The sequence below is a fragment of the Stegostoma tigrinum genome, chromosome 3 (genome assembly GCF_030684315.1).
Source record: "Stegostoma tigrinum isolate sSteTig4 chromosome 3, sSteTig4.hap1, whole genome shotgun sequence".
Taxonomy (NCBI): Eukaryota; Metazoa; Chordata; class Chondrichthyes; order Orectolobiformes; family Stegostomatidae; genus Stegostoma; species Stegostoma tigrinum.
In genome coordinates this window covers 132,319,088-132,343,215 of record NC_081356.1, presented here as the reverse complement: position 1 = coordinate 132,343,215, position 24,128 = coordinate 132,319,088, and the positions used below count along the sequence as shown (strand labels likewise).

The 24,128-nt window shown below is 46.0% G+C and overlaps 2 protein-coding genes across 9 annotated transcripts in view; one reads left to right on the top strand and one right to left on the bottom strand.

Moving 5' to 3' along the window:
- The first annotated feature begins 680 nt into the window (after positions 1-680).
- Positions 681-24,128, top strand: part of LOC125451350 (beta-1,3-galactosyltransferase 4-like) — a 63,727-nt gene continuing 40,279 nt past the window's right edge. For 3 of the 8 annotated variants that reach the window (XR_009445619.1, XR_009445620.1, XM_048528380.2), the window contains exons 1-2: positions 4,981-5,127; positions 7,932-8,865. Coding sequence is in view for 6 of the 8 variants with exons in the window: in XM_048528380.2 (XP_048384337.2) it covers positions 8,192-8,865 (674 nt within the window). In the remaining 2 variants the exon portion in view is untranslated. Of the gene's footprint in view, positions 790-3,670; positions 3,876-4,980; positions 5,128-5,336; positions 5,638-7,931; positions 8,866-20,212; positions 20,434-24,128 lie in introns of those variants that run through there. The other 5 variants (XM_059644923.1, XM_059644922.1, XM_059644920.1 and 2 more) reach the window with 5 other exon arrangements.
- Positions 22,802-24,128, bottom strand: part of LOC125451349 (dual specificity testis-specific protein kinase 1-like) — a 178,462-nt gene continuing 177,135 nt past the window's right edge. The window contains exon 11 of the mRNA XM_048528378.2: positions 22,802-24,009. Coding sequence (XP_048384335.2) covers positions 23,996-24,009 — 14 coding nt within the window. The 3' untranslated portion in view covers positions 22,802-23,995. The remainder of the gene's footprint in view (positions 24,010-24,128) is intronic.

The following is a 24,128-nucleotide window of genomic DNA, read 5'->3' as shown; positions in this document are numbered from 1 at the left end:
TTTATTGCTGTTTGTTCACTGTCACTGGGTCACAATCCTGGGATTCCCTCCCTTGTGGTTTTGTGGATATCTCCACATCTCAAGAACTGCAGCAGCTCACTGGCACTTACTGAAGGGCAGTTATGGATGGGCATTAAATGCTGGTTCTGGCAGTGACATTCACATTTCATGATGGCAATAAACAAAAGATTTCCTCCCTCACTCTTAATCCAATTTAATATTTCATGTTCCCTTTTTTAACAGCAATGTTTGCTTTCATTTCCTTTCTATTGTGTGAAGCATTAATTGAGAAGCATGCTCACATATCCATCTCCACACACAAGTTACATTCTGGTTTTTAATTAAACAAACCTGTTCTTTAGATAGCCTGTTGTTCTGCATGCACTTTTAAAAACAAGTCTTCAGGATTTCTTTGATTTTGTTTTCAGTTGCCAACAGCTCTTCACATTCTCTGTTTTCCTAACGTACTCCATGTCAATTTACCTTCAATTCACCATATCCAGTCCACATTTTCCAAATTACATCTCAGCGATTGGCAATTCCCCATTTTGAAACTTTTAATCCTGCTCTACTCTCGTTTGTTTCCATAACAACTCCAAATCTAACTGACTATTGATTACACCCATTGGGGTTGGCAGCTGCCCAGATTTATTTCTTAAAACCACATTCTTGAATAGTTCCTTTCCTGTCTGGCTTGCGACGCATTATCCCATGAAAGTTCTTCCAGATATGTTTGAGAGCTGCAAACTATGTATCTCTGAGATTGAGTTCATTAGGGGTGATATTAAGGTAGTTGAAACTCCTTATTTTTGTCCTTGCACTTTTTAGTGATTTTAGATATTTGCTCTTTTATTGACCTCTAACAGATCGACAGTACAATTGTGTATTCTTTAAACACACACTAACAATCCGAGCAAACCTCCCTGACAAAATGTAGGTCCTGATCCATATGAGGTGTAACCTGTTTGACCTGTACAGGTCCTGCCTCCCCCAGAACTGCTCCTGGTTTTCTGGACTCTAAAGCACTGTCTCTTTTACCATCTCTGCAAACATTCATCTGCTATATCCTCCTATATCTGTACTCACTCATGCATGGTGCTGGAAGTAATCCAAGGATTGAGATTCATATGCTTAATTTCTTCAGATATCCTCCCTTCATTCTGTGAGTCTATGATTATAGCTCTCTGACTTTTAAATGCAAGAAACTCAATTCACTTTTAGCCTGTGTTTTTGGCACTGATAGTGAGTATTGCCTCAGGGCCTCTTGGCTTTTGTACAGATCCATTTGCTAAAACTAGGTCCCAAATGATTCTTTGTTGGGCTTGTTTGAAAACATTCTCTTGAATGCATTTTAAAAAATTATCCACACTGTACCTCTGGTTATGAGGTTTGATGTTAAGGTTATTGACACTCCCTGTAATGCTACCTGTTTTTGTTTTTGTTCTTGCATTTTCACTCAAGGGACGTTGGAGTTGCTGGCTGGGCCCAGCATTTATTGCCTGTCCCTGGTTGCCCCTTGAGAAGGTGGTGGGGAGCTGCCATCTTGAGCCACTGCTGTCCATGTGCTGACGGTAGACCCACAATGCCTTGAGGGAGGGAATTCCAGGATAGTGACCCAGTGACAGTGAAGGAACGGCGACATATTTCCATGTCAGGATAGTGAGTGGCTTGAAGGGAAACTTGCAGGTTGTGGTGTTCCTCCTCAGACGTTTTTTAGCCTTCTGGTGATATTCTTGAGTCTGTCACCAGGAAAACAACATGAAATCCTAGCGTCATGTCTGATTTTTTAAAAATTATTGAATCCTCTAGTATCATTGCTTTTTCAGTCTGCACAGTTTAGCCGACCCAGATTCTGTGGACTTGGCTCTGCACTCCCCAAAGGAACCAACGCCCTCATCACACCTTAGAACTGAATACAGCTGGACAGCATAATGCACTCTCTCAGGGTACAAACCCACACTAAGACCCTAGCACAAACCCACGCACAGATCTCATACTCTACCTGTACTCCCAGCCTTGTTCTGCTTGTCCGTCAGAAGGTTGCATGGTTGCTCTGTTCCTGTGTACTCTTAAACAGCATGGCCACACGTTGAGATGTGCTGTCCTTTGAATAATTGCCCTTGTGGTTCATCACAGTGACTGACACCAACAGCAGCTCAGCCACAGCAATTTGATTCCTGCAGGTAGAACCTGTGGTTGTGGTTAGTGTTTGACTCTCAGCTGAGGCTGCGGAGCTGGTATGTTTATTTCAGGCTTGTTGGGGATTCATTTTGTGCTGGGTCTCTTCTACAACATTGTGTTGGGATCTGTGCATGGGTTTCTGCTGGGATGTGTGTGTGGGTTTGTGCTGGGGTCTCAGTGTGGGTTTGTGCTGGGGACTGTGCATGGGTTTCTGCTGGGATGTGTGTGTGGGTTTGTGCTGGGGGCTGTGCATGGGTTTCTGCTGGGATGTGTGTGCGGGTTTCTGCTGGGATGTGTGTGTGGGTTTGTGCTGGGGACTGTGCATGGGTTTCTGCTGGGGTCTCAATGTGGGTTTGTGCTGGGGTCTCAGTGTGGGTTTGTGCTGGGGACTCTGCATGGGTTTCTGCTGGGATGTGTGTGTGGGTTTCTGCTGGGATCTGTGCATGGGTTTCTGCTGGGATGTGTGTGTGGGTTTGTGCTGGGGTCTCAGTGTGGGTTTGTGCTGGGGACTGTGCATGGATTTCTGCTGGGATGTGTGTATGGGTTTGTGCTGGGGTCTCAGTGTGGGTTTGTGCTGGGATCTGTGCATGGGTTTCTGCTGGGATGTGTGTGTGGGTTTCTGTTGGGGTCTCAGTGTGGGTTTGTGCTGGGGACTGTGCATGGGTTTCTGCTGGGATGTGTGTGTGGGTTTGTGCTCGGGGCTGTGCGTGAGTTTCTGCTGGGGTCTCAGTGTGGGTTTGTGCTGGGGACTGTGCATGGGTTTCTGCTGGGATGTGTGTGTGGGTTTGTGCTCGGGGCTGTGCGTGAGTTTCTGCTGGGATGTGTGTGTGGGTTTCTGCTGGGGTCTCAGTGTGGGTTTGTGCTGGGGACTGTGCATGGGTTTCTGCTGGGATGTGTGTGTGGGTTTGTGCTGGGGTCTCAGTGTGGGTTTGTGCTGGGGACTCTGCATGGGTTTCTGCTGGGATGTGTGTGTGGGTTTGTGCTGGGGACTCTGCATGGGTTTCTGCTGGGATGTGTGTATGTCGGTTTGTGCTCGGGGCTGTGCGTGAGTTTGAGGGGGGATTGTATGTGGCTCTGGTACTGGGGGTGGGGGGGATCAGTGTGTGGGTTCGTGGCTACGGTGGGAGCTGTGAATGGGTTTGGGGCTGGAGGCTGAAAGTGTTTTGGGGAACGTTTTAGGCTAACACTGGGTGATTTACAGCCATGTACATTTCAGACAAACCAAACTTAATCCTAACAATAAGGCAGCCCCTCTAATGTTAGAAAACGGGTCTGATTTCTGTAGAAATGTATCACTGTAAAGGAGGATCCTTCAGACTTAAGAACATTAAGCTTAACACACTTGTTTTTACTCTTTTAATTCTTAAAATAAACTTCTTCTTGTGCAATAATGTTCATTTCAAATTGAATTAAGTCCCAAATTAGGTAATTCAGTGTAGTACACTATACCTCCAGGATCAAATGAACCAGTTAAACAGTGTCCTAGATTCCCAGGAATGTAACAATTCCTCACACACAGCCTCCTCCCACTTTTGGCTGTGAGCCTGCCAGCTTGCTGTATCCATCACAGCGGAGGGGTGTGTCAGACAGCGGAGAGTTGGAGAGACTGGTTTGTTGGCGGGAAGTGAAATCGGGACCAGAGAGAGGGTGAGAAAGGCCCTTACAGCTCTTCCCTCTGCTGGCTCCGTGCTGAGGTTTGTTCTGGGGCTTGGTGTAGATTTTATCTGAATAGGAACCCTTGTGCTTGATTGTGCCAGGAAATTTAAGTCATTCATGGGATGTTGGCGTCTCCAGCCATACCTTGGAGAAGATGGTGCTGAGCTGCTTTCTTGAACTACTGCAGTCCATTTGGTGTAGAGACATCCCCCACGCTGCTGGAGAGGCAATTCCCAGGCTTTTAACCCAGTGACTGCAAAGGAACAGTGATACATTTTCAAGTCAGGATAGTGAGTGGCTTGGAAGGAAACTTGCAGGGGGTGATGTTCCCGTATGTCTGATGCCCTTGTCCTTCTAGCCGCAAGTGGTTGTGGGTTTCGAAGGCAATGCCTTTCTGCTTATTGACGGTGGAGGTCATATGCCTCAGGATCTTTGGTGAATTTCTGCAGTGCATCTTGTAGATCGTACACACTGCTGCTACTGAGTGTCGGTGGTGGGGGGAGTGGATCCTTGTGGATGTGGTGCCAATCAAGCGGCTGCTTTGTCCTGGATGGTGTCAAGCTTCTTGAGTGTTGTTGGGGCTGTACCCATCCAGGCAAGTGGGGAGTATCCCATCACACTCCTGACTTGTGCCTTGTAGATGGTGGAGAAGCTTTCGGGGAGTCAGCAGGTGAGTTACTTGCCACAGCAATCCCAGCTTCTGGCCTACTCTTGTAGCTGCTGTGTAAGAGCAATTTAGAGCTGGAGACAGAGAGTGTTTTGGTTTGCAGCCATGCTTGTATGTTTCACATTTCACACAAGAAAACTTAATCTGAACAACAAGGCAATTTCTGTAATACATTATAAAACAGGTTAGATTCCTGTAAGAAGCACAGACTAGTAGACTGTATCACTGTAAAAGAGTACCCTTCAGACTTAGGAACATTAAGGCTCAACAATCTTGTTCTGACCCTCTTAGCTCTTAAAATAAACTTTTCTTGTGGTAATGTTCATTTTAAATTGAATTAATTCCCAAATTGAAGTAATTCAGTGCAGTTCACTTTCCCTCCAGGATCAAATGAACCAGTTAAACAGTGTCCTAGATTCCCAGGAATGTAACAATTTCTCACACACAGCCTCCTCCCACTTTTGGCTGTGAGCCTGCCAGCTTGCTGTGTCCATCACAGGGGAGGGGTGTGTCAGACAGCGGAGAGTTGGAGAGACTGGTTTGTTGGTGGGAAGTGAAACCGGGACCAGAGAGAGGGTGAGAAAGGCCCTTACAGCTCTTCCCTCTGCTGCCTCCGTGCTGAGGTTTGTACTGGGGCTTGGTGCGGGTATGGACAGGGAGCAGCATGCAGCCTGCTGGCCTGTATCTGGACTGCTGAGAGTTTGTGGGAAGTCTGAGCAGCGTTTGCCTGAGAGTTTGTGTTAACTCTGTGAGCATGTCACTGTCTGCCCAGTGAATTGACTGCAATCTTGCCCGGCCCGCATGTTTGAATCTGTGCGCCTCCAGCCAGGTTTCCGGACCTGGGTAAACAGATTCATCACGCATAAGGAATTCTCAAGCTATTGATCCCACATTTCTGCCTGAAAAATGTAGTTTTTAAATTCACTGGTGCGACTTGGCTGTCACTGACTGAGCCAGTATTTGCTGCCTGTGCCTCGTTCTCCTCTAAGGTAGAGACAAGAAAATACTGCAGATGCTAGAATCTAAGGTAGGCAAACAGGAGGCTGGAAGAACACAGCAAGCCAGGCAGCATCTGGAGAGGAAAGGAGCAGTCAACGTTTCGGGTATGACCCTTCTTCAGGACCCCTTTTAAGGTAGTCTGTCAATGTTGTAAATATTGGTTAGCCAGCAACTCCTCATGTCCCACAAGTGAATACCAGAAACAGAACCAATTTGCATCCTTGGTGTTGGACTTGTCCCCACATTGAGCCTCCCCAAGCCATCGCTAAGACCATGACATTATCAGATTCTGTGGCAGCTCCTGCCCTTGCTGCTACACCACTCAACCAGTCAGTGCACTGCCATCCCCTCTGACAATCCACCCTGGTAACTCCCATACTGTGCTTAATTCTCACCAAACCCCGTTTATACCCACACTCGCCTCTCTACCTAGATCCTCATGACACCATACTTCGATATTGAAAGATTGCTGTGACTTTCTCTATCTCAAACTTTCCAGTCATGCAACCCACTAACATATCTGTACTTGTTTGTCCTCTAGTCTCTACAGAGACCCAATGTTAATTGCAGTCCCAGTAACAGAGTCATACAGCTCAGAAATTGCTCGGCCATACACTTTGGAATTCCTTCCCTACCTCTTCGACCAGGCTTTTGATGGTTTGATCTCCAGCTCCTATGTGGCTCAGCATCTTCTTTTCCTCTGTAATGCTCCTGAGAGATTCCTTGGTGTATTTTGTTATGCTGAAGCTGCTGTATGAATATTACTAGCCCCATAAGTTGTTCCTGAGGTTGCGACAAGTTAGTGCACAGACTCCTGCCTGAGCTTGTACTGGCTTTGTGCCTGACACGTTGGCCTTGGAGGGAACACAGTATAGCCTTAGCAGAATAATTTCTGAAGTCTGCACTTCCCCTTTGATCCCTTACTTCAGGAGGGATGTAATCTGCATTGGAGGCAGTTCATAAGAGGTTCACTAGGTCAATTCCAGAAGTGAGGACTTTTGTTTAATGGAGAGAGCTTGAATAGTTTAGAAGAATGAGAGGAGATCTAATCGAGGTCTGTAAGATGCTGAAGGGGATTGGGAAAGCAGATGTAGAGAGGATATTTCACCTTGCGAGACAATCCAGAAGGAGAGGTTATAATCTTAGGATAAGGGATAGCAGATTTAAAACAGAGATGAGGAGAAATTAGTTGTCTCAAAGGGTCATGAGTCTGTAGAATTCACTTCTCCCAAAGATCAGTGGATGCCAGGACATTGTGTAAATTTAAGGAAGAATGAGATTGGTTGAGAGGCTGAGTTGTCCACTCCTGTCCCTAGTTCTTACGTTCCCTGGTGGTGTACAGTTTAGAATCAGTACTTTCACCTCTGTGGGTTGGGTTCAACTCCTGGTCAGGAAACAAAGATTAATTTATGTTATGGGACTGCTTGAGGAGAATGTGAATTTCTGGCAGAAATACCTCTGTGGAAATTACAATTTTCAGAGCAACCACAATCTTATCGATGGGCCGAATACCCTATTTCTTATGTTAAGCTATAAGGAGAGTCTACAAATACTAAATTATCTAAAATTTATGAAGTCAGTGTGACAGTAGCTAGCTAGAACAATTGCACTTAATCTGTGTTTGCTGCTTCTTATACCAAGAACAGCAGAGAAAGGGCAGGCCGAATCTTTGATTTGTTTCAGAAGTCCTTGACTTCCATCAGGACAACTGATTCACAATGACTGGCTGAGTCCCCTCTCCCCTGCCCTTCTACAGTTACTGTTTTGTGTATGCATGTGCCCTGTCAATCAGTGAGACACTACACTGATGGTCGAACGCTGCACAATCCATTTCATTCTAACCCAATGCACTGATTATTTTCTCTCTCTCACTCTTGCATTCCTGCTCCCTTAAAAATCTATGCCACTGAGCCAGGCAGAGGTCAGTAAAGGTAGGACTACTTCAGTAACTTGCTGACTGAGGGAGAAAGTGTGAGGAATCTCATTCTTTACTAAGTGGCAGTTTGCTGACCTGTTTTATTTCCCCATTTTTTTTTCTCACTTCCCCATACAACTGTGCTTTGGCACATAAATTTCCTCTGAATCTACAGACCTGCACTGTTTCTCTGTCTGACACTATTGTGGTGAAGTTCAGCTTAAGCTCAAGGAACAACGCTGTCTTTTATTTTGGGCAATTCAGAGCTTTCATATTCTACAATTCACATTAATTCCACTTTCTGGGACGAGGCACTGACTGTGTTGTAGCCATTTATACCTTCCTTTGGACTTCTCTTTTTTTTTGACCTGCACTGTTACTAAGTCTCGCACTATCACCCCTTTACCCTTGCTTTCCTTTCAAAAATAAAGACCGTTCAGTCCCTAACTTCTTCCAGTTTCACTGAAAGATCATCCATTCAATCACTTAATTATGTTTCCCCTCTCTCCACAGATGCTGGCCACTGTGATTTCAGCATTTCCAGATTTGATTTGAATTGACCTCCTTTCGGCTGTGATGTGTTTTGGAATGTTCTGCAGTTGTGAGAGAGTGGGGAGGGTAGGAATGTTTAGACCCCTGTGTATTTCTGCACCTGGCTGTGTGGCTGAAGCCGTACAAATCAACCTGGATCTCACGTGTCTTTAACCCGAGCAGTCTGGAGGTGAATAATTCTTCTGTGCGTACAGACATTTGTAACTGTTTGTGTTGAAGCAATGGGGTCAAAAACCTACTTTAAAGTTCTTGTGCTTGCGTCCTTCCTGGTGTCTGCTTTTCTGGTGCTAAGTTTCCATGTGACCCGTGGGCTGACTGAAGTCTCTGGTGGGTCAGATCCCCGCACTCTGCTGAAGCAAGTGAAGAGCGAGGATGACGAAGACGAGGTCGTCAACCAGCGCTTCAGGATCGATTTTGAGGCTCTGCACAGCCGCCGGTATGAACCACCTCCTTGCCAGAAGGGGCAGGTCCTCCTGGTCCTTGTGACATCTGCCCAGCCCAATGTTGACCGTAGGAATGCTATTCGCAACACATGGGCACTGGGCTGGGAGCAGAGTGCCTTCCCTTGGCAAGTGGTCTTCCTGGTTGGCCAGGCCACGGGAGAAGGGGCAGCCGACCTAATCCAATCGGAGCAGGAAGTGTTCCAAGACGTGTTAGTGGGAAACTACCTGGATACTTACAGAAACCTTACGCTAAAAGTCATGCACGGTTTAAAGTGGGCGGTGAGCACTTGCCGGCCTTTGTACATCCTCAAAACTGATGATGACTGCTTTGTAAACACAGACAGGCTGCCTCGCTTTCTGGTCCGGGACAATCCGATCCAGACGGGCCTTTACGCTGGCTCTCTGTTTGCACCCGAGAAGCGGGAAGTCATCCGGAATCCCTGGAGCAAATGGTACGTGTCATGGCGGGACTACGGGAAAGAGCGCTACCCTCCCTACGTGAGTGGGGTGGGCTATGTGCTCTCTCTGGATGCAGCTGCTGCAATCCTGAGGGCAGCAGCCTGGGTCCGCCCCATTCCCGTTGAGGATGCGTACGTTGGGATCCTGGCAGAAGCGGCTGGTATCCCTGCACTGTCGAGCAGCCGCTTCACCAAACACAATGTGAACTGGAGAGTGTGTAACTACAGGTACCTGATGGTCATTCATCACCTCAGCACTCAGGAACAACACACAGCCCACAGCAACATGGTCCAGGCCCGCACAGCTTGTTCTGGTAACCCCAATATCACCAGCTGGAACTGACCGTGTTGACTTAGACACAAACAGAGTCACCCTGGATGAAACTATTTTGTACTGAGGACAGAATCCAGAATGAAGGGGCGCACAATCTTAGAAGCATAGAAATAGAAAGCAGGAGTAGGACATTAGCCCCTTTCAGCCTTCTCTGTACTTCATTGTGATCATTGATCATCCAACTCGGTCCCCTGTTCCTACATTCTTCACATACCCTCCAGCCCTAAGAACTATAACTAACTCCTCTTGAAAACATTCAAACCGCTTTCTATGGTAGAGAATTCCACAGGCACGGAGGCGGAGAGATCCAAGAAGGAGAGAGGTATCAGAGATGGTCCAGTTGAACTTGAGGTTGGGGTGGAAGGTTTTAGTAAAGTTGGTGAACTGTTCGAGCTCCTCATGGGAGCATGAGGCAGCACTGAAACAGTCTTGGATGTAGTGGAGGAAGAGGTGGGGGGTGGAGACGGTGTAACAGCAGAAGAGTCTCTGTTTCCATCTCTCGTGACTGCCTTGAAACTGATATCTATTTCAAGGCCACCGACTCCTACAGCTACCTAGACTACACCTTCTCTCACCCATCCTTCTGCAAGAATGTGATCCCCTACTCCTAATTTCTTCGCCTCCGCAGCATCTGCTCCTGAGATGAGGCGTTCCACTCCTGAACATCCCAGATGTCCTCGTATTTCAAGGACCACAACTTCCCCCTCTCTGTAGTCGAAAACGTCCTCGACCACACCTCTTCCCTCACACCCCCTCAGCCCAACAAAAGCAAAGACAGAATCCTCCTTGTCCTCATGTATCACCCCAACAACATCCACATCCAACACATCATTCTCTGCCACTTCTGCTACCTACAATCTGATCCCACAACCAAAGAGATATTTCCCTCCCCACCCCTATCTGCCTTTTGTAGGGACTAGTCTCTCCATGATTCCCTCGTCCGGTCCACACTCCCCATTAACCCCAGCACCTTTCCCTGTAACCTGCAGGAAGTGCTATACCAGCCCTACACCTCCCCCCTCACCTTCATCCAAGGCATTAAACAAACCTTCCACATTAGACAGAGGTTCACCTGCACATCCGACAATGTGGTCTATTGTATCCGCTGCTCCCAATGTGGCCTCCTGTGCATTGGTGAGACTAAGCGGAGACTCAGAGACCATTTTGTAGAGCACCTGCACCCTGTTTGTGACAAATGACAACGCCTTCCGATTGCAAACCATTTTAACTCCCCCTGCCACTCCCTGGGTGACATGTCCATCTTGGGCCTCCTCCAGTGTCACAATGATGCCACCTGGAAACTGGAGGAGCAGCACCTCATATTCTGCCTTGGGACCCTACATTGGTCTCAGTGTGGATTTACCAGTTTCAAAATCTCCCCACCCCTGGCCTCTTCCCATGTCCAACCCTTCCTCTCATCCCCACCTCCTTGACCTGACACAACCTGTCCATCCACTCTCCCACCTATCCATCCGTCCCCCCACTACTAACCAATTCCCACCATTCTCTACCTGCACTGACCTATCACTTTCCCAACCACCTTCCCGAGCCTCTCACCTCCTCTCCCTATTTATTTCGGAGCTCCCTTCCTCTTCCCCATTTCTGAAGAAGGGTCCCAACCCGAAACATCAACTTTCCTGCTTTTCTGATGCTGCCTGGCCTGCTGTGTTCCTCCAGCTCCACACTGTGCTATCTCATAAAACACAAGTTTGTCTTTTGCCCAGAACATCTTTATTTCAATTCATATCAATCAAACCCTCATTATCTTTGTAGCTCGGGGGTTATGGTTCAGTTTTTGGAATGGTACCCTCTGTTTGAAGCTTTGTTGTTTAAGTTCCCTTGACATTCATCATGTGCGACATTCCACAATTCATGTCAGAAATAGGTGTAATCAACACAGAAATGTTACAGACAGCTGTTGAATTTGCATTGAGTCATTTTTTGACTTGTTGTCTTCAGTTACTTAATCATTCAACATATTTAAGTATTTTGGGATTATAATTTGTTATGACACGAGGGAGTGCTGCACTGTCATCAGTGCTGTCATTCTGAAGATGTATTAGACTGAAATCTGTCTTTTCTCACAGATAGGTGTAAGAAAATCAGATTGAACATTTTCAAAAAGGGCAACTGAGTTCTCCCCAATCCTGGTAAATATTTATCCCTCAAATAGCTTCACTAAAATAGATTATTATACTGTCTTATTGAAATGTGTGGGAATTTACTGTGCTCAAATTGACTGCTAAACTTCCTACATTATAACAACACTTCATAACTACTTCATAGGCTGGAGAGCACTTTTGAGGCATCCTGATGAGGTGAGGGTGTGTTATAAATTCTAGTTGGAGACTGTTAATAAGGGAGTTGCTCAGCGCCAGGTTAAATGTTTTTACTGCATAATCTGCAGAGAATCCAGTTTGGGTTGAGTGCTGAGGTGAAGACTAAGACCATATCCCTCCCCTCCCAAAAAAGAAATTGATCAGCTAGGGGACAGATGAATAGGTGTGAAAGATGAAGGGCAGCATGGTGGTTAGCACTGCGACCTCACGTGCCAGGGACCCAGGTTCAATCCCAGCCTTGGGCAACGTCTGTCTGTGTGGAGTTTGCGTATTCTCCCTGTGTCTCTGTGGGTTTCCTCCCACAGTCCAAATGTGTGTAGGTCAGGTGGAGTTAGCCATGGTAAAAACCCCATGCAGAGTTACAGAGAGTGGGGGAAGGGTCTGGCCTGTTTTTGCATTGTATGGATTCAATGAGGGGATGAGAAATGCTGCTGTGTGCATTTTGCATGGGTCCTTCCTGCACCTCCACTATTCATTTTGGAGGTCAGGGGGAAAGCCCATTGATGTATTTATTAAAAAGAGATTCTGCCAAAGATGTGGTAGAGTTATGATGGAATTCAACAACCAGTGTTATGGTTGCATGGAGCAAATCCTAAACTGTGGCTCAAGTGCTTTTCACATATATCCGAAAGGTGTGGGATTTTACCACAGGTTGAGGGTGTATTATGGATAAAAAAGTGTGGAGCTGGATGAACACAGCAGGCGAAGCAGCATCTCAGGAGCACAAAAGCTGACGTTTCGGGCCTAGACCCTTCATCAGAAAGGGGCATGGGGAAAGGGTTCTGGAATAAATAGGGAGAGAGGGGGAGGCGGACCGGAGATGGAGAGAAAAGAGGATAGGTGGAGAGGACAGTATAGGTGGGGAGGTAGGGAGGGGATAGGTCAGTCCAGGGAAGATGGACAGGTCAAGGAGGTGGGATGAGGTTAGTAGGTAGGAGATGGAGGTGCGGCTTGGGGTGGGAGGAAGGGATAGGTGAGAGGAAGAACAGGTTAGGGAGGCGGGGACAAGCTGGGCTGGTTTTGGGATGCAGTGGGGGGAGGGGACGAGCTGGGCTAGATTTGGGATGCAGTGGGGGGAGGGGACAAGCTGGGCTGGTTTTGGGATGCAGTGGGGGAAGGGGAGATTTTAAAGCTTGTGAAGTCCACATTGATAGCATTGGGCTGCAGGTTCCCAAGCGGAATATGAGTTGCTGTTCTTGCAACCTTCGGGTGGCATCATTGTGGCACTGCAGGAGGCCCATGATGGACATGTCGTCTGAGGAATGGGAGGGGGAATTAAAATGGTTTGCGACTGGGAGGTTGCAGTTGTTTATTGTGAACCGAGTGGAGATGTTCTGCAAAGCGGTCCCCAAGTCTCCGCTTGTTTTCCCCAATGTAGAGGAAGCCACACTGGGTACAATGGATACAAGATACCACATTGGCAGATGTGCAGGTGAACATCTACTTAATAATGGAAAGTCATCTTGGGACCTGGGATGGGGGTGAGGGCGCAGGTGTAGGGGCAAGTGTAGCACTTCCTGCAGTTGCAGGGCAAAGTGCCGGGTGTGGTGGGGTTGGCGGGGATTGTGGAGCGGACAAGGGAGTCATGGAGAGAGTGGTCTCTCCAGAAGGCAGACAAGGGTGGGGATGGAAAAACGTCTTGGGTGGTGGGGTCGGATTGTAGATGGCAGAAGTGTCGGAGGATGATGCGTTGTATCCGGAGGTTGGTGGGGTGGTATGTGAGAACGAGGGGGATCCTATTGGGGCGGTTATGGTGGGGGCAGGGTGTGAGGGATGTGTTGCGGGAAATGCGGGAGACGCTGTCAACGGCGTTCTCGACCACTGTGGGGGGAAAGTTGCGGTCCTTGGAGAACGTGGACATCTGGGATGTGCGGGAGTGGAATGCCTCATCCTGGGAGCAGATGTGGCGGAGGCGGAGGAATTGGGAATAGGGGATGGAATTTTTGCAGGAGGGTGGGTGGGTGGGATGAGGTGTATTCTCGGTCGCTGTGGGAGTCGGTGGGCTTGAAATGGACATCAGTTTCTAGCTGGTTACCTGAGATGGAGACTGAGAGGTCCAGGAAGGTGAGGGATGTGTTGGAGATGGCCCAGGTGAACTTGAGGTTTGGGTGGAAGGTGTTGGTGAAGTGGATGAACCCTTCCCCCACTGCATCCCAAAACCAGCCCAGCTTGTCGCCGCCTCCCTGACTTGCTCTTCCTCTCACCCATCCCTTCCTCCCACCTCAAGCCGCACCTCCATTTCCTACCTACTAACCTCATCCCGCCTCCTTGACCTGTCCGTCTTCCCTGGACTGACCTATCCCCTCCCTACCTCCCCACCTATACGGTCCTCTCAACCTATCTTTTCTCTCCATCTTCGGTCCGCCTCCCCCTCTCTCCCTATTTATTCCAGAACCTTCTCCCCATACCCCTCTCTGATGAAGGGTCTAGGCCCAAAATACCAGCTTTTGTGCTCCTGAGATGCTGCTTGGCCTGCTGTGTTCATCCAGCTTCACACTTTGTTATCCCTGGATTCTCCAGCATCTGCAGTTCCCATTATCTCTGAGGGTGTATTATGACAGGTTTAGATAAGGCAGGCAAAGAAAAGCTGTTACCTCTGGCTGATGGTACAAAGATCAGGATACGCTGATCTAAAATTTTGCACAAGAAATATTAGGAGGATTTTTACACAGGAAGTGACAATGACTGGAACTCCCATCCGTGATAACTGATGATTTTAAAAAGGAGAGAGAGCAGGCACCTGGTGGAAATAAGAGTTGAAAGGTGACAGGGAAGGAATGGAGAAATGGGACTAATTAAATTGCTCTACACACCCACAGAATGGTTATGGTCCAGTAAGCCATTTGTGTCTGCACTAGTTGTATTGTTCCAATCTTCTGCCTTTTTGCCCCTGTTCTGCACACGTTTTCTGTCCAAATAATCATCTAATGCCCTCTCAAATGCCTCTTAAATTAATTAAAAGAACCACGCCCATGCATTCATTAAAATCTCTGCAGGTTTACTTGGTCTGTACAGAGAGCTGGCACAGACCTAATGGGCAGAACAGTCCCCTTCTCTGCCTCTGTGTCTTGCTGATTCTGAGATGGAGTGAGGGAAAAGGGTTGTGAGTGAATCTTGTTGAACCATATAAGATCCTGAGGGAACTAGACTGGGTAAATACCGGGAGGACATTTCATTTTGTTGCGACACAGTTTGAGAATGAGGTATTTTACAGCAGATGAAAACTATTTTCAGTGTGGGGGGTGGCGGAAGGGACAAAAGGATGGGTGAGGGTTGCAGGGGGAGAGAACATGGACAGGAACCTGGGGTTGAGTCTGCAACCAGACAAGCCAGGACCCTCAGAACGGTGAAGAAATACTAATTAGGCCAAATGGAGTTAGACCACAGATCAGCCATGATCATAGTGAATGACAGAACACATTTAAAGGGCTGAATGGACTACTCCTGTTTCGACATTGAATTTGATTAAGTTCTGATCAATATGTATAACCAACTTTCAAGATTGATGCAATTGAGTTCCAGCCCACAAATAAACCACAAGCCCCGGTTAAGTGCTGTTTCTTTTTAAGTGTCCATTAAGAACTGTAAATTTAATAAAGCTGAAAGACTTCATATTCAGTGATGATGGATTTGAGGAGTAAATGACAAGAACACACAGAACCTTTCTGACACCCACACAGACTGACTATGTCAGCAGAGGCAGGAGAAACTAATATACCAAACACTCAATTGATTATAAATATCGAATGTGAACAATTTTGTAATTTGGTTGTACAGAACGAGAGTACTGCTGAAATTTCTGTTGAATGCAGGAACTGGAATTGGCCGTTCTGCCCCTCAAGCTTGTTCCACCATTCAATGAGATCATGCCTGATGTGTAGTCTAACTCCATATCCCTGTATTTGGCCCATATCCATTACTGCCTTTGAGTAACAAAAATTTATCACTCTTATGATTTAAAATTAACAACTGATCCAGCATCCACTGCCATTTGAGGAAGACAGTTCCAAACCTCTCCCAACCTTGGTGTGTAGAAATGCTTCCTAACATCTCTCCTGAACAGTTTGATTGTAATTCTCAAACTATGGCACCTAGTTCTAGAATCCTCAAGTTGTGGAAACAGTTAATTTACTCTTTCTTTTCCTGTTAATATCCAGACAACATTGATCAGATCCCACCTTAACATTCTAAATTCTGGAGAAAACGGGTCTAATTTGTATACTTCTGCTCATAACTCCTGAAATCCAGGTATCATTCTTGTAAACTATGTTGTACTCCCTCCGCTGCAAATCTATCTTTCCTAAGGTGTGGCGTCCAGACCTGCTCTCAGTCCTCCAAATGGGGTCTAACGAGGGTTTTGTATAACTGCAGCGTAACATCTGCATCCTTATACCCCAGTCCACTAGATAGGAAGGCCGCTGTTCCATTCGCTTTCTTGATTATCTTCTGCAGCTCTTTGTGACATTTTAAAGATCTAAACCCCTGAACCCCCGAGGCTGTTTGGACATCCGCTGGATTTTACTTCATGTCATCTAGAAAATAGCCTGATCTATCCTTTTTAGTGCAAAATGGATGTCCTCACCTTTGCTTACACTGAATTCCATCTTCTGTAGTTTTGCCCATTAATGTAGACAATTAATATCCCGTGGTTGTTTTAAATTATATTATGCACGACAAAGCCACCTAACTTTGTGTCTTCGGCAAATTTGGATTTATGACTTTCAATGCCATTATTCAATTAATCAATAAATGTGAATAACTGAGGTGTGGGGGCAGGGGAAAACAATACTGTATGAACTCAGAGTAATGATTGGTTGCCTAGAAACTGAACGCTAGTAAATCACCATGGCAGCATTACTGCCAATCAGAATCCACTGATAACCAATCAGTATTCTCTTCTCACACAGTGTAATATGTTGTTTCCCAAGACATACAAACTTAAAAGGGGATGTCCAGTTGAGTGCACGATGAAAAATTTTGACAATTTTTTTATTATATAGCAATATGCAAATTCTGCTGTTTTCAGGAATATTGGAGAGTAAATGATCAAGTTGCCTCGGTGTTAATGGGATTTAGAGCTAATTCCTGGTTTCAGGAATACAGTGCAAGAGAGAAAGTTATTGGTAACAGATATTTGAGGATGAGGTACATCAAGTGTTGAGGATCTGGAACTACAAATGACGACTCTTTCAAAGAATGAGCACAGTCACGAGTGGGCAAATAGCAACTTTCGATTGTTTTTAAAAGGGGCTGGGAGAAGGCTGTTTACAGCTCCCTGGACATAGCAATAAGTTCAACAATTTCAGACCGTGAACTTTCCATTTGATTTGTTTCTTTTTGTTAACCAAGTTCTACTCTGGCTAAAATAGTATCAGAGATAATGGGAACTGCAGATGCTGGAGATTCCAAGATAATAAAATGTGAGGCTGGATGAACACAGCAGGCCAAGCAGCATCTCAGGAGCTCTCTGATGAAGGGTCTAGGCCTGAAACGTCAGCTTTTGTGCTCCTGAGATGCTGCTTGGCCTGCTGTGTTCATCCAGCCTCACATTTTATTATTCTACTCTGGCTATTGCTTTTCATTGTTTTTTGCCTTCAGATACAGCTGTCTTTTACTCCTCTGTTAATGTTTACTCTGGGCTCATTCGCTGTTTCTTTACAACAATGATTGGCAATTCCTTTGCTGCTTGCCACTCCCTAATCTACCCTGTTCACTTTTTAAATTCATTTATGGAATGCGTGCCCTTGTCCTTGAGAAGGTGGTGGGCAGCTGCTGTCTGTGAAACTGTTGCGGTCTATTTGCTGAAGATAGACCCAGTATGGTGTCAGGGAGGGAATTCCAGGATATTGACCCAGTGACACTGAAGGAATAGCAATATCTTTCCAAGTCAGGATGGTGGGTGGCTTGGACTGGACTGTACAGGTGGGATGTTCTCATGTAGCTGCTGCCCTTGTCCCTCTAGATCAAAGTGGTTAGGATTTGGAAAATGCTGTCTGAGAAGTCTGGGTGGATTTCTGCAGAACTTTGATTGTGGCAGAGACAGTGAGCGACACCACATCCACAAACAATCGAGTACAGCTGCTATGTCCTGAATGGCATCAAGATCCTTGAGTGTCGTTGGAACTGCACTCATCTGAGTACTCCATCACACGCCTGATTTGTAATTTGTCGTTGGGTGGACAGGCTTTGGGAATTCCGGAGGTGAGTTACTCATTGCAGTATTCCATGCCTCTGATCTGCTCTGTAGCTACAGCATTTATATGGCTATTCCAGTTCAATTTCTGGTCAGTAGTTACAGTGAGGGATTCAGTGATGGTAACACAATTGAATGGCAAGAAGTGAGTTAGAGTCTGTCCATCATTGGAGATGGTCATTTCCTGGCAATTGCGTGGTGTGACCGTCATTTGCCACTTGTCAGCCCAAGCTGGATATTGTCCAATTATTGCTGCATTTGGACATGGACTGCTTCAGTATCTGAGGAGTTGTGAATGATGCTGAACATTGCACAAATATCAGTAAACATCCCCTTATGAGATCGAGGGAAGGTCATTGACAAAGTAGCTGGAAGACATTACTGAGGAACTCCTGCAGAAATGTCCCGGGGCTGACAATTTGTTGCACCTGATCTTCTTCCCCCACTCTCTTTGTAAACAGCATAAAATCTGTCAGTAGATGGAGTTAACGGTACATTGATTGCGTCCAAGTCTGGGGCAGAGGTCTGGGTTCACATACCATAATGTGTCTGAACAATTGATAATGAACATTTGAAACCCATCACGGAATTTTTACAAGATAATAAAATGTGAGGCTGGATGAACACAGCAGGCCAAGCAGCATCTCAGGAGCACAAAAGCTGACGTTTCGGGCCTAGACCCTTCATCAGAGAGGGGGATGGGGAGAGGGAACTGGAATAAATAGGGAGAGAGGGGGAGGCGGACCGAAGATGGAGAGTAAAGAAGATAGGTGGAGAGAGTATAGGTGGGGAGGTAGGGAGGGGATAGGTCAGTCCAGGGAAGACGGACAGGTCAAGGAGGTGGGATGAGGTTAGTAGGTAGATGGGGGTGCGGCTTGGGGTGGGAGGAAGGGATGGGTGAGAGGAAGAACCGGTTAGGGAGGCAGAGACAGGTTGGACTGGTTTTGGGATGCAGTGGGTGGGGGGGGGAAGAGCTGGGCTGTTTGTGTGGTGCAGTGGGGGGAGGGGACGAACTGGGCTGGTTTAGGGATGCAGTAGGGGAAGGGGAGATTTTGAAACTGGTGAAGTCCACATTGATACCATATGGCTGCAGGGTTCCCAGGCGGAATATGAGTTGCTGTTCCTGCAACCTTCGGGTGGCATCATTGTGGCAGTGCAGGAGGCCCATGATGGACATGTCATCAAGAGAATGGGAGGGGGAGTGGAAATGGTTTGCGACTGGGAGGTGCAGTTGTTTGTTGCGAACTGAGCGGAGGTGTTCTGCAAAGCGGTCCCCAAGCCTCCGCTTGGTTTCCCCAATGTAGAGGAAGCCGCACCGGGTACAGTGGATGCAGTATACCACATTTGTGAAAGTGATCAATTTAGTCCCATCCCCTTTACTCTCCCCGTAGTCCTGCAAATTTCTCGCATCAAATATTTATCCAAATCCTTTTTGGAATTTACTATTCAATGTACTTCTAACATTCTTTCAGGCAGTGCCCTTCAAACCACAACAAATTGCCGTGTTAACAAATAAAATTCTCTTCATTTCCCCTCCAGTTCTTTTGCAAATGATCTCAGCACTCGTATGATTGAGATCTAAGGCAAAAACTGAAATTGCTGGAGAAACTCAGCGGATCTAGCAGCATCCATAGGGAGAAAGCGGCACGGTGGCTCAGTGGTTAGCACTGCAGCCTCACAGCGCCAGGGTCCCGGGTTCGATTCCAGCCTCAGGTCACTGTCTGTGTGGAGTTTGCACATTCTCCCCGTGTCTGCGTGGGTTTCCTCCCACAGTCCAAAGATGTGCAGGCTAGGTGGATAGGCCGTGCTAAATTGCCCATAGTGTTCAGGGGTGTGTGGGTTATAGGGGGATGGGTCTGGGTGGGATGCTCCTAGGGGCAGTGTGGACCTGTTGGGCCAAAGGGCCTGTTTCCACACTGTAGGTAACCTAACCTTAATGTTTCGAGTCCAGGGACTTTTCATGAGAAGGGTTTATAGTAATACACCTAATTTCAAACAACATCTATCAGTTTTTTTGTCTCTCGGGAACATGATCACACTTCTCCAGTCTCTCCACTGGCACTAAAACTCTCTCATCCCTGGTAATCTTCCTCGCAAGCAGATGCCAGTGCTAAAGCAGTATGGTAAAGTCATAGTCTCAGGAGACCACAACTGGAGGTGGTTTAACCTGAGGGTCGCCATACCTCAGGTGAGGGGACAGCTTAAGGAGAGTCTTTTATGCCGGTGGCTGGAATTGAAGCAATGCTGTTGGTATCACTCTATATTGCAAACCAGCTGTCTAGAAAACTCAGCTAACAGAGCCCCTACTAAGACAGTAAAACTAATTCATATCCTCAGTAATATGCACAATTATTCTCCCAAGTGCCTTAATGGGGTTTTGAAAATTTTTAAAGTTCTCTGGATTAAAGATGGTTGCATTGAAAGAAGTGCTGCTAATGTACCACTTGTTGCATCCTCATGTCACATTTCTATCAGATGAAACACCAGCCATGCCAGTCTCTGCAACCTCCCTCTGGATCCACACTCTTGGAATGACTCTGCCATCTGGTGGTGGAGTACAACAGGGACGGGAATAGGAAATCTGGATTGCTGCTCCAAGAGGTGCTGTTTTTCAGACTGGACATCGTTACAACAGCGCCCAGTGCTGATTTAAGAATCAAAGTAACTTTACCCATGCGTGGATGGAACACCTTTTCCTGGGAAGTCAGGCAGAAGGAAATAAATTTCTTATTGCCGAGAGAAGACACATTTTGTTTACGCATTCATCTTGCTTCTTCAGAATCACAAATTTGTTACTCTGCGGAAGGAGGCCATTCAATCTATCATGTCTGCACTTGCTCTCTCAACACTTATTGGGACATTTGCAAATATAAGGGGAACAACATTTTACACTGTGTGAGAGGACAGTCCTGCCAGGTTGGCAAATGGACTAATTGGTAGATATGCTCAGTAGGTCTGGCAGTATCTGTGAAGGAGAATACAGAGTTAACGTTTTAGGTCTGCTGCTCCTTCCTCAGAACTAATGGTGGTTGGGAAAACGTCTGTTTATGTGCAGAAAATAGGGAGTTGGGTGGGGTAGGGAGTAAACAATACATTAGGGCCCAAAAAGAGAGAGAGAGTTGGACAGACAAAGGAGTTGCTAACGATCAAGCTGCGAGGGTGAATAGTTGTTAATGGGGACTTTTAGTCACTAACAACGGGCGTGTGTAATGGCAGGCTATTTGGTAACAACGCCTGGTGAGTGGAGGTGGGGTTGGGACACGGGAGAGTTTAGGCCCTAAAATTATTGAACTCAATATTGAGTCCGGAGGGTTGTAGGGTCCCCAAGTGGAAAATGAGGTGTAGTTCCTCCAGCTTGCGTTTGGCTTCACTAGAACACTGCAGCAAGCCAGAGACAGAGATGTTGGTGCATTGAAGTGGCAGGCAACAGCTAGTTTAAAGTCTTTTTTGCGATCAGAACGTAGATGTTCTGTGAAATGGTTGCCAAATCTACGCTTCGTTTCCCCAATGTGGACTCGACCACATTTTGAGCAGTGAATGTAACAGACTAGATTCTGGGAAGTGCAGGTGAAGTGTTGCTTCACCTGGAAGGTATGTTTGGGCCCTTGGATAGTGGGAGGGAGGAGATCTGAAACAAAAACAGAAATTTCTGGGGAAGCTCAACTGGTCTGGCAGCAGCTGTGGGGAGAAGGCGGAGTTAACTCGTCAAGTCCAGTGACTCTTCATCAGAACTTGTGTCACCTGACTCTGCTTTCTTCCCACAGATACTGAGCTTTTCTAGCAATTTCTGTTGTTTCTTCTGTCTGTTCTCATTCCCCCATGCAGGTGTTTCTTTGTCCTCTCACAGACAGGAGCAGTTCTGTCTGTCCTCTGTGCCCTGATACGGGTTTCCCCCCCTCTATCTGTCCTTACTTCCATAAGAATTTGAAACTTTCTTGTCAAAATGATAACACAGAAATAGGATGCATTTCCCATTTCCAACTTTTAGTTGTTTATTTTAGCACGATGCACGCTGATAGAATTTGGTACATCAACATAGCACAGAGAGGAGAGTGACTGGATAAATCCTTACTTTCTCTAGGGTACAGATTTTGAGTCACTACTGCATAGGATTATGAGAGGCAGGCATGTGGAGATGCAGGAAAGTGGTGTCTCATCCTTTCCCGCCATATTACGGTGCTTTAAATCAAGCTGGAAACGGTCATCTGCTCTAAGCATGTGGACAATTATATTCAGATCACAATCTGTAAATGTTTTTGCTTCAATTGCCCTTGGTCTTTTAAATGATTTTAAAATCTCTCTCCCAGGAAGTCACATTGCTATTGGTGGGCAGCACAGTGCCTCATCATGATGCTCCAGGAATCATGATTCTCTGGGACAGATAGTTTTCATTCGTCCATTATCACTTTGTAACACCGTAATGGGTTTCACCTACTGTGGAGATGAGCTGATGACGACTCACGGTCCCTGTCTCTCCAGTCATGAATATAGCAGCTCCCATTTTCCAAAAGACTGCTGACGAGCAAAACATTATTTCGGAACAGCTGGCAAGTATCAAATGAATGATAGCAGAGTGTCAGGGAAAGGTTTGAGCTCAAAAGTTCGTCCTGAATTCTGCTGAACCCAACCTGGAGTGCAGCTGCTGTTCATGCAATCATACAACTAGCAATTGCTGCTATGTTGAAATAGGATTTATGATTTCACAGAGATACTGTGAATTCTGGCATGCAGTAGTTGCTTGATTCATAGGCTGAGGCAAGTTATGCATTTCTGGTGATAATAAATCAGGCTCAACATGTATCAATTCAGTATGGGGGAGGGGGAATTGAATACCCCAAGCCAGTCCTTTTGCTCCAGTCATCCTCCACCCCCAACCTGTTGACCTAATGTTCTTCTGAGATTTCTACTAACAGCCGAAACATTTGACAGCAGACATAATGCCTTCGAACATGCTTTCACAATATGTTTTTGGACAAGGTAGACAATCTTCCACTCTGTGCCATCATTCTCCACACCAGCACTCCCCATCACCCAGAGTAGCACAATTAAGAATAAGAAAGGAGATATCAGAGATCAAAGCTTTATTAAAATCTGACTCCTCAGTCAGACAGACAATATAGAGCAAATATTAACTTCAACGGTTACAAAAGATGTCCTCAAAACAGAACAATATTCGCCCAATTTACAACAAATTACCTGTGCACTTACAGGAGTCTCTAAGGGAGATAAATCTGTAGGCAGACTAGTCTCTCAGTTCCCCTGTTAGGGAGATATGTCTGTACAGAATGTTGTCTCAGTCCCTCTTTCTTGGGAGATATTTAGATCAGTGACACATTATGCACTATCTGGCCAGCCTTGGTCGTGCAGATATTAATTGTTTCACTATTCTACTCTCCTGTTCCCATACAATGAGTTACAAACATACCAACATATACACATAGATAGGTAAGTATAGTAGCACAGTGATTATGTTGCTAGTAATCCAGAGGCATGGATTAATAATCAAATCCCACCGCAGTAGTTGGGCAATTTGAATTCAGTCATTTAAAATAAAATGCGAATATCAGCAATGAAGAAGAAACTACCAGATTATTGTAAAAACCCATCTGGATAACTAATTTTCTTTAGGGACAGAAATCTGCTATCTTTATCAGGTCTGGCCTACATTTGATTCCAAACCTACAGCATTGTAGTTGAATCATAACTGCCTCTGAAATGGCCAAGAAAGCCAGTGTTATATCAAAAACAACCCCAAAAAGCTATAAACCCCAACAACTGCATCTTTTCAGCTTGCCATCTCCTTCTCAAGGGCAAATAAATGGGCAATAAATGCCAGCCTTGTCCACATCGATGAATGAAGGAAAAAACACTAAGTACTTCTTCGCTTTCTGTTAACCCCACAGCAGCACAAGCATTAACAACAGGCATCCAACCACTTGTGAAACAGCTGATTCCCAAAGTCTGTACACATCATGGCAAATTGCAAAATACAGCCAAAATTTAAAATAAGGTTTTAAACAGCGAAGAAATTCATCATAAAATTACATTCTTGAGCTATAGAAGTATTTATTCAAATTCATTTTCATTCCCATAGAACCCTCAGAGGTTGGCAGGTGAATAGCCAACTTTATAGTGGTAACATTAGGTGGCACTCAGTGGAAAGGCTGGTACGTCCCTTCGAAGGGAATTTGGAGAATAAACCCGTCTCCTGTGAGAAGTTGATATTGCTTAAAGCACAGTGTGAGCAAGCATCCTTAGTCAAAACAAAAACACTGTGAATAAAACAGAATGTATGGATTAAAAAAAAGAGAAAGGGACCCCTTTGGGTCCATATATTCCTTAAAGAGCAGGCTTGGCTGCACACAGATGAGAGTGATGGGGCTGCACCAGA